Source organism: Bombus impatiens, unplaced genomic scaffold (genome assembly GCF_000188095.3).
Source record: "Bombus impatiens unplaced genomic scaffold, BIMP_2.2 scf_0011, whole genome shotgun sequence".
Taxonomy (NCBI): Eukaryota; Metazoa; Arthropoda; class Insecta; order Hymenoptera; family Apidae; genus Bombus; species Bombus impatiens.
In genome coordinates, this window is record NT_176430.1 from 79,546 (window position 1) to 90,751 (window position 11,206).

Genomic DNA, 11,206 nt, shown 5'->3' on the forward strand with positions numbered 1-11,206 from the left:
CAAATTTACGCTTTTGACGCGAAATCTATCGTTGAAGACTATAGGCTAAAGTCGTGAATCGTTTCGAAACGATCAGAAACTACGCATCATACGTTGGTAGCGTAAAGGTGGGATATCCTATAAGCGAAGAAATTCACGAGTGTAATATTAGTTGAAGATCATTTAAAAATATGCTTCTTCAATTTACATATTACTGCATAATAGACGCATCTCATATTGATAGAGAAACTCCGTGTATGAACACTGTACAGTTGAAAGACGGCGTATCTCTGATGCTCATAGGGCATTTCTCCTTAAGAACTAGACCGGCACTCTGCACCTTTTCTGCTCTTTAGAACTCCAACGTGTAGTCTTAAAATAACTAAAGTATGTATACGAAAAAAAAACAACAAAAGTCAGAGGTAGTAGATGACTAGCATTTCGTTTAATCTGAACTTAACAGGTATAACATAGAAGAAAAGTATCTTATAACGTATAATGCAATATGAAATTAATTATAAGAATGACCAATATTGAAAAACATTGTGGTTCATGAACCAGAAAACACCGGGTTATAACGTAATACCCCGAGATATAGACGTAATAAAATCAAAGAATCGTCGCGCCAACACAGATTAAAAATTCTATCTAAAAAAATGTTAAAAATCGCGACAGAACGACTGAAATAAGTGAAACAAAAGCCGGGTTATGAAAAATATTCACCCCGTGACCGTAGCGGAGGCAAACAAAAGAAGAATCCGGGCCGGGCCAAAGAGGAATCGGTCGGAAGAACGGATATAATGATAACTTGGAGTCAGGTATAATGAGCATCGAGGGACAGCGCTCGAAGACATTGAAAATAATCTAATTATTAGCGGGGACGATTATAGTAATTAGATGCAGCGTCCATGGGCCGGGGCGAAGTCGGGTTCCCCGTTTGCCGCGCACAGCCCACCTATTACAGGTATACTCTGCCTATGAGAGCGGTCAAATGAAAAGGTGTACACTCCTACGGACCTCTTTTTCGAGGAACCGTGTGCCCTCGAGATAGCCTGTGTGTGCACGCGGGCAAACGTGAAACGAAAAGACGAAGAACGAAATGGAGAATGTTGAAAAGGGGAGAGAGAAAGAGGGACCACGTTCCCGGCGTGCAATTATGTAGGAATCCTGACGGCGGAAGAAAGCTTACCCGATCGCTTGGCTATGCATTGAATGCAACAACTTTGAAATGATTCGTGCCCCAAGGTGGACGCGTTGTTTCACCGCGATGGCTCGCTTTGTGCTTCCGCGGACCATTTTCTTGCGACACCGAAGTCCGCTGATTTAGATCCTTCCTTCTAGGAAATGGAACCCAATCCGTGGATCGCGATACACTTGCTCCTTTGTTTCGATTTTTCTTCGCATCTGATATAAGGGCTTTGTAAGAAACGGCGAAGAACTGCAGTAAGATTTATATAAATTGGTCACTATATATGTTGTGTCCTGAACCAATTTATACGAGCCTGTTTCATCGTTTTCGTATATACGATCGATCTTTGAAACGGCTTTACACACTACGTGACACCAAGTATAAGATCACCATTAATTTATCTACAATAATTTACAAAATCAATTTACTATCTTCCTGTCTTCCATCACCAAACTAATTAGAATAAATATTGACCTCATAAGATATTCACCGAACAACACGTTGCTTTATTTTATGATCGTTACCCCGGTGGACGCGTTTGACGTCGATCCTGTAGCCCGATCTGTTTTACCAAAAGAAAGTCTTTTTGTCTCCTTTTATTCAGCGTGGTCGCAATGCTGGAGACATTAGGTATTTGCATTTTTTCACGGATCTAATGGAGCCATAATAATCGTAGCACGCGGATCAACTTCGGCTGCCGGTCAACCACTCACCCCCGCGAGTCTGTGCTCCCCTCGAGTAGCAGGGATTCTTTTCGTCGTCCACTACAAGCATCGGAACGGCGTCGTTATTGTATGGAACGAGGCGTCCTCGTTATCGTCGCTTATCGCTAATAAGATCGCTGGACCGCTCGTTATCGTCGTCGTCGCACTCGCCCTGTCCTCATTTTCGTACGATTGCGATCGTTAATTATCCCTATCGCAGCTGATCGTCCTCTCTCTTCTCTTGCTTCTCCTCTCTACCCTCGCCTCCTCCTTTTCCTCCTCTCTCTCCTCCACTTCGTTCGAAACGTTCGCGTCCGTTCTCCTCCCATCCACATTCTCTCTCGTCGCTGTCGTCGTTGTTGTCGTCGTTCTCCTCGTCATTATCATTCCGGTAATTATCGGTGTATTCCCTCGTTATCATCTTGTTATCGCTTGGGCGTCGTGCTTCCGCGGCTGATCGAATTTCGAGGGCTCCCTGGGTCAGGGGTCGTAAACAGACCTCTGATCCTGCATCTCGCGATTTTCGTCAAACACGGTCCCCCGAGCCAGATGTTCCAGATCGAATCTTCCTTTTTCTTCTTCTTGTCAAAAAAGAGAGATATCGATCGCCATTTTACGGAATAGAATTTTGTCGATTTTTTTATTTGTATTCTCCTTGTTGGATCTGAAATACATAACATTTTCTCATTCTTTTATTAAATTTGTTCTTGACCATAGTTACATGTTTATTTATAGAATCCTTTAATTTGAAATGTATTGTATTATTCTTGTTACAAATAATTTGTCATATTTATATTTAGATCTATTCAAAACCCACTTGAAATCAGTTTAATTTTTTTAACTTGTTTTTACAATTATAGAGACTTCTGGTTAAAGGATGATCCGGTAACAGGTTGATACTAGGGCTTAATAAAATTAAGTGTACGTTATACATTTAATTAAACTTAAAACAATATGACAAAGACGAATAAGAAGTACCAATATACATTTCTGTCGTGATGAAAGTATACATTAATATCGCCAAAAATATTTGCATGTTCTTAGTAATGAGAAAATGAAAAAATTTGATACCAATCATTCCGCTTGCACTGATATCTCGGCTGTTAAAAGCTAATAGTCTCGTAATATAACGGTATAATTATTCCGTGTAAAATTCAAGGTTGAACTTTAAGCTGTGGAAGCTTAATTTAGCTCAAATAACCCTATCTTACTTGAATCCGTTTGAAAGGTGAGAATTTTGTATTGCATGGAAACGACTTTAGGGAGATATAATCGACAAGTTTCTATAATGTTCCTTGATAGCTAATAATCGTCGATCTATGGAATTTAATGATAGTCGTGAGAACTCGAATTTGGATTAATTGTATGATACCAACCGGTGTCGATGAGGCTTGACGTATTAATACAAAGATCGACGTTTATGCTTGTCCATTTTAATGCATCGTCTGTGGAAGGGGAGGAGGAGCGACGATAGCCTGAAAACGTTTCTTACAGGGCCTCAATTAGTTCAAAATGTTTCGCTGGAATGGGAAACGCAATACACCCTAACGTTTAGAGATGTGCCTTCGATCGGCCTGAATTCGACTAATACGCACTTGGACTTCGACTTTAAGTATAGAGGCAGCACGATCTCATCGAATCCAAATGAACATCCTGCTGTCGGCGGCCTGCTGTGTAATTTCAGTGCGCGTAGTATACGTGATTATTTGGAAGAAACGTAGAATTCGAACGAAAATCTTTCTCTCGGAATGGGAAAGAAATTTGGAGGGGCAAATTGATCGGTGTCGATCGATCTTAACTGAGAACAGAGAATAAAATATCAAGTTGTATCGAAGCTTTATTTCACTTTCAGAGAATAAAAAAACTGGGAAATATTCGAAATAGACTTGTCACGTGAAACTCTGTGACGCGTTGCTGTTAATCAGCTGACAATAACATTACGTAAGCGGCGCTCGTGGTGCGTAAGTCATATCTAAATATAAGACGAGGAATCAGATTCATTAAGACATTTTGAAAGGCGGCACACAATTCCTAAAAATAATTTCGAACGTCGACGATACACAAAGTCTGAAATGCTTTGTAACGCCGATTGAGAATTCCATTTACTCGCAGGTGTATCAACATCCAATATAAATATCATAAATTATCCATATAAGTACAGACACATAACTCGAACAGAAAAGGATTCTTCCAAGTTAAAAAATGTTATGATGTTTAAAAATAAATTCAATTACAACCTCAAGGTTTATTTCTCGAGAATAAAGACTCGATTAAGAAATCGAGATCACAGTGTCGACTTATTTTCTTCCAAAGTATCGTGTTACGCATCATTTCTGCAACGACTTGTAACGAGGAAGCCAGTCGACGAAGGTTCGTGCGTTCGATTCAACATATTGGCCGCGCTTCCTCGGCCAGTCTGGCCGTAAAGACTTCAAGCGCGACTGCCTCTGCATTGACCTTCGTTAACTGGAACGTAAGTCACCGTCTCGCCTTTATCCGGCCGAATAATCGTAGAACGTAATGAACAAACCTCGCAACTAATTGGAACAGATTGAACGTACGATCGTATTGTGCGTGCACGCGCGTTTCTTCGCAATTAATAGCGCCATGACGTTGCACCAATCTGCGTAACGATTGCATCAGTCCCATATCTCAATTATTCTTTGTCTCCCGGTCCCTTTCTTTCTTTTTCTTCCTCCGATTACTTGTATTTAATTGCGATTATTACTTTGCGATTATTCCACAAAGTAGGAAGGAACAAAGGTTCGCACAACAATGATTACCGTTGGAGTTAACCGATACGTTTGAAAACCTATGTTAAGAATCCATGTTGTATCGATACAACGATATTGTAAATAAAGAACACGGCTCAGAAAGAAAACCAATTACATAATAATATTATGAAGAAGTCTTGTACGATAATAGCGTTTATCGTTGCATCTTATACCGATATTTCCCCCCTTTCACGGTTCATCTTCTTCATTCAGCCAGGATTAACTTAGATATTCCTATAATCCTTCGAAAAGGATAGTTGAAAGATAATTTTATGCTATTTTACGATTTTTGCAGCACCCCTTACACCAACCAATATTCCGTAAATTGGATATTCATCTTTTGAAAACTAACTTAAAATAATTAGAAAACTTAGAATAATACAAAGACTTAATCAACATAATTCTATGTAAATTTCAAAGAAAAATGACATTATCGCAAGAAGATTCAACCCTTAAACAGGACACACTTGCGATTTTGAAATGCAGTTTCATCGATCGTTTCGCCCGATACACGCGTCTATCGACAATCGTTCACTTTAAACGCTCCTGTTGTCTAGATGGACCGATAAGCCCAACCAGTAGTTAATAATTAATGGTTAACAATTAAGATTGAAATTAACGTGTAACACCGCGAGGTTTAATTGGATGTAACACGAAAAGTGGGAGGGTTTGGGTGGTGAAAGAAACGAAGAGAGATTATGTGACGAGCGAAGAGAAAGAGGTAGATAGAGAAACTGGCAGGTGGTAGCGCAACGGGACGCACGACTCCTTCGATGTCTCGCTTTGAATTTAATTTCCTCCCTGGTACACATTGGCTGATAAATATTGCGGGCCCCGGGAGATTTTCAAACGTCCGTATAATTAAATCCGGTAAAAATGCTTCGACCGCGTCGTCATTCACCTTCCACTTTCTCGCTCCTTTCTATATCTTTCTTTCTTCTTTTCTTTCTTCCACCTTGCATCCGTCCCGATTGCCTTTGTAATTCGTTTTAATAGGAGCAGTGACTCCTGTTTCCATGTATGACGAAGAACCGGTAATCTCTTACGATTCGATGGTTTCCGGTGAATTTTTTGGAATCGCACGAAAGTACCGACTCGTCAAGATACGATTTTGTTTGTAGCCCTAAGAATAGTAGGTATAAGGTGTGAGGTTACTTTATCAACGAGAAAGATGAAATCTGATTCAGAGTGAAGGAAGTTAATTGGATCTAAATTTGATTGGCTGTACTTCCACTCGTACTTTATATTGTTAATTACAAAAATGTTTGATCGTAAATTAAATCTTATGTATGATGAGCGTGTAACGTTTGTCTTCTTTCCGAATTTGACGGTGATTTTAATTATCACGAGGAATATCGATGCAAAATTTGAAGAATAGCAAGGTCGGAACGCAGTTTCTAACGAAGTATTGTTATTCTTGCGTGACGTTAAGGACGCTGGCGCGTTCTTTTAAGCCGCATACACACGACTGCAACAAAGAAGAGGTCGGTATAACCGCATCGCACAACTTTCACGGGAAACCGTTCAAAATGAAGTTGAAGAAGTTCGAATCAGGCAACGTGATGGCGCGACGAAATTTTGTTCGGTGTTCGTTATACCTAACGTTGGCCACTGCTCATTCTTCACTAGGTTGCTAGAAGGGACTTGGAACGTAGTAGGTAGCTTGTTTGAAACGGAACACGCTATTATTCTCCCTCGAGGATACAAATCTAAAGGATCTAGGATAGCGATAGACTCTGTTTCGTCTGTAAGTAATTTTTTTCTAGTTGACGCACGTTGTTTGTGATAAAAGTTACAGTAAACTGCAATTAACGCAGGGAATCCGTATAATCGTTCTTTCCAACTTTCTCTCTCTCTCTCTCTCTCTCTCTCTCTCTCTCTAGTTGTATTTATACACTCGAGCTACTCAGTCGATCAATCACTCTTCGATTATTTTCTGCACGACTATTGTATGCATTTCAATAATTCGCAGTGTTCTACGTATTAAACCCATCTCACAAATGTATATACGTAATTGTATCAGGGAAATATTACATGGTACGTTGTGTTTCATATAAAATTGAAATTTGCTTCGTTTCGATGAGCCTCACGTGTCGAACAGCGATACTTTCTCACCTCTTTTATTTACGCACGCAACCGAGCCTTACGATACTCGCCACATCACGCTTGTAATCTTAACTTCCCTGTCCGTAAAAAATCGAATTAACAAAGTTACCAGATTCTGAACAAGCGAACGGTGAAAACATTTTGTAAGAGAATAAATTGGATATTCCATGGAGAATATATCTGAGAGCAACGCAGGTTCGTTTCACGCGCAGTTTTCTCCAGAAAACGGTCAGGAACCGGGCACCGTTATATTCTTAATGCTAGGGACCGGGCAAAATAGGGTGACGTGGCGCGACCGAAGAGAAGAAAAGGTACTCGTTATCCGGCCCCGGACAAAAAGACAGAAGTTTCGTATAGGTCGGCGATCGTGTCCCGAAGCGACACCCGCTGAGCTACCAGGAAGGAAGATTATTGTTAATTAAGGTGGGCGTGTCGGGCAAGTCGCACGCCGGTTTCACGGCCCTTAACGAAGGGACAGGTCAGCTCGTTTTATGAATCCTAATGCCGACTTGGCCCCTTCACCAAAAATTCACCAAGCATTTGCATTTCATCGTCGTCACCAGACTTTTGCGCCCTCTTCCCTCTTATTCTTCGACTCGTCGCCTCTTAATGTAATTAGTCCTCCTATTCACCTTTGTGCGGGATTATCCGACGTTAACGAGGTTGTTTGATAACCAATCGAACAGCCATTGTTCGTCAAATGTGTTTCTCGGGCTTGACGCTCTAGACTTACCGGGCACAGTCAAATGACCGGTTTCAAAATTTAATTTAAAATTGTACATTCGTTGTTACTTCTCTTGTTCATCTAACTTTATGTAAATTCTTATATTATCTGATTAATCAGTTTCTCAATTTTTGTTAATATAAGAGAATTTACATAAAGTTCGATGAACAAGAGAAGTAACAATGAACGTACAATTTTAAATAAAATTTTGAAACCGCCCATTTAACCGGGTCTGGTAAGGTTACTGTTAACGACTTCGTGGAATACGTATGTGTTTCTGGGAAGAGAAGATTCAATTGTGAGGGTGAGGTGTGTAAACTGGATTGTTCGAAGCTTAAGAAAAATAATTTTAAGAAACTACATTATCTTTATTTGATAATTATAACCAGCCTAATAAGATATTTCATGCAATAAAATTACTCTCAACAATAATTTTATAATTTTAACTGTTCGTTTTTGTACTATACTTCTAATCAGATTTTTTTTCGTGTTACGTATATCTTACTTTATGTTTGTATGAGAATTAAAGAAAATTTAAGGTAGGATGATTTTAGAATTATAAGTCGTAGAGTATAGACTGAAACAAGAAATCTCATTATTCAAGGTCACTTGCCTCACCATGACCCACGTCAGCTCCCCACTCTGTTCTAATTTTCTTCCGTGTAACCACTAGATAGAACTATGAAGAGGATCTTTATAACCGTGTTAGATTTCATAGGAATCGTGGAATGGTTAGAAGATGAATCGTTTGCTTTCGAGGAACACCTATATCACGTGTCGGCTCGTGACTAGAAGGTGTTAACGGCGATGAGTTAACGAGATTAATCGTGCGAAGAGCGAGGAAAACGAGGAGATCCGATTGGATACCGGAAAAGATCACAAAGGTGTGTAATTAGAGCAGGCTTTGTTCCTCGTCGCCACAGCGGACGCTTCGTTTCCGGTGTCCGTGGTTCCCATTGGGGAACGTCCCGATCGAAATTATCTTTTTTATCGATTTCCCTGAATCCCCGTTTTTCCGGGCCGCTATTCTAATTATAGCTGGGAAAATTAGATCTTTGACGTCACGCCTACATCAGCCGCAAAAAATCTAGCAGTGCCACGAAATGGAAACATAAATCCTCCGTTACACCAAATTCGACGTTTCCCTTCTGTCGACTAATTGCCTGAAAAGTAAAATACTTTTCAACCTAGTTCTAAAAAATCTAATAAAAAAAGCTGGAGACCATTTGTCAATCACCCTAATACTCTAAGTTAATATCTAAAGTTTAAACCCGTAACGTGACTTAACTTGATTCAAGTTTTAAAACTCATAAATCGAGAAAATCTAAATGAACGAGACAAGTTTCACGATGTAAATTAGAAACTTCGAAATGGCCCTTAGTCGTTCGACTATAATTACTCGTAAGCTCGATAAACAAACCATCGCACTGATTCTCGTAAAATGTTTATTATACCAATCGTCCCAGTATTCCTTGATGTCTATAGTTACAATAACAATCGAGCACGTCTTTATCGTGTGGTTCTGTGGGGGTGAAGAGAAGTTGGTACGGGCGGAAGAAGCATCAAAGGAAACAGAAGTAAGAAGAAACAGGACAGTCAGCGAACGGTGAACAAGGCCACGTTTACCACCTCTGTTCGACCACCTTTCGTCCCTCTAGTTTCCCTCACTCTATCTGCAGGAACCGTGATGCTTTACTACCGTTGTATCCGGATTGAATTTAAATATTCCTTCGACGGACGAACTCTTTCGCGAATTGCCCTGTCGTAAAAGGTCCATCATCCGTCTCTTTCCCTACCACCCCTTTCCCTACGTTTTCCCTCGCGAACCTCACCGACGAATCGTTTTGCTACGAACTGCTGTTTCATTGGAATCGTGGCAGAGATGGAGAAGAAGAGGGTAGGAGAGAGACATTATGAAATCGTTGCGCGTCGTCTTAAGGGCCAATAAAATTGCACGGAACTCCGGCCGCCGGTGAAATTAATATCAGCCAGTACAGTTTCATCGCAGTATGCAATGCGGCGGTCGTCTTTACGACTAGTTCGGAAACTGTTTCGGCCTAAACATTGTGTGTTTTCGAGATTTTTCGCCAGACCGTCCTCTTATGAAAGAAGTTTCGAAGGCTGCTTCAACTTCTTCGTAACGATGACCGATCGAATGTGTTGATCGATACTATTGACTCTGGTGGTAATTAGACTTTCTTTATAGAGTGAACTTTCGGACGTTCACGGGGAGACACGATCTCGAAAAAACACGCCAACGGGAGTCGTAAATTCCCGTTACGATTTGACTAATCCACGCCACGAATCATTCGATCCCTTATTTCTAGTGAGATAATAAAGGTGGTTGATTGAATATACCGCTGCTATTAACAGGTTATTATATATTTTAAATGATCCAACAATTTCAGTGTGATACAAGATTGCGTATTTGAAATGACAACTACGAACGAGTACGACCTGAGTACGTCTTGACGACGGTGTGGATATATCTTCTGTCGATTGACTATCTTCGACTTGGAGATTCTTGCTGTTCCTTGCACACTGTCCTCTGACTCGAGTTGATGTAGACTAACCGATGAGATTTGTCTGTTGAATGTTACTGTGGAACAAGTCTAGTGTAGTAGAAAAAGTTGAGTTGACCCTCCTGATGTCGTAGAAGTGAAGTTCATTCTTATGTAATATGAAGGAGAGTTCGGTAAGGGTGTGCCCTTTGAACGAAGAACGTAGATTCGTTGCTCACACTTTTCGTCAGGAAAGTGAGGGTAACGATCTGCGATGCCGATTGGTTATGACAAACGTTAGGAATGAATTTGTAAGAACATGCAATAGACCTAAGGACTTTTTTAAGTACCAGCTATAAACCGAAAATATTTGCAGGATTAAAGGTTCTTGCAAGCTAATAAGATTCGGTTTATGGTGGGGCCTTAGGTTTATTGAGGGTCTGTCTAATGGTGCTTGGGCCTTGACGGCCAGAGATTGAAGAACGTCGCACGGACCGTTTCACGCGACATAACATAGAGTGTTTTGAAAATTCTAGAATGAAAGTCAGGGCTACGAAAGTCTTGGTACGAGTTCGATAGCAAGCCATTCGCAGACCTTCCGCTCGTAATTTTAATAACTTTTATGAAGCTTTCTCTAATAAATATCATGATACAACTCGTACATCCATGTGGCTTAGTGACTATTAATGCACGACCTAACGCGTAATGTTACCGTGGCATCACCGGTTGCCATAACTTCGTATCTTATACCTTTAAAACTTGTCAAACACTCATTATAAACCAACTTGAATACCGCTTACCGCGTCTTTATAACACTTTCCAACCTGTGACGTCCACCTGCAACTGTAATCCACGTTACCCATCAATACCCGTAGCCATTGCCTATAAATACAAACAGCCCCGCAAACAACCTTCGGAATCACCTGTATAACCTTGTTTTTTCTCGTTTCAGGTCGCAGTAGAGAGCCGGAAGAAAACATCCGGTTCGAACAGTGCCGGTGTTCAGTAAACTACCGTAGGGCAGTAACTGTTGTTTTTCGTCGTGAAGAGCTGTCGGTGGGCTCATTGGGCCCACCCTCTCCACCGAGCAAGCTGGCGAGCGCTTTAACCGCTGGTATGAACCCCCACCATCCGGGCCATTCCGCAGCCTACCCGCATCATCCCTCGCTTTCGAGCAGTCCGCATCATTCCGGGCCCCATCACGGCTACAGTACTGGCGGCGGAGGCGG

The 11,206-nt window shown here is 40.9% G+C and overlaps 1 protein-coding gene across 1 annotated transcript in view; it reads left to right on the forward strand.

Moving 5' to 3' along the window:
* Positions 1 to 10,933: 10,933 nt before the first annotated feature.
* Positions 10,934 to 11,206, forward strand: part of LOC100741322 (LIM/homeobox protein Lhx9) — an 86,259-nt gene continuing 85,986 nt past the window's right edge. Inside the window, exon 1 of the mRNA XM_012393917.3 lies at positions 10,934 to 11,206. Within this exon, the coding sequence (XP_012249340.1) occupies positions 11,094 to 11,206 (113 nt within the window). The 5' untranslated portion in view covers positions 10,934 to 11,093.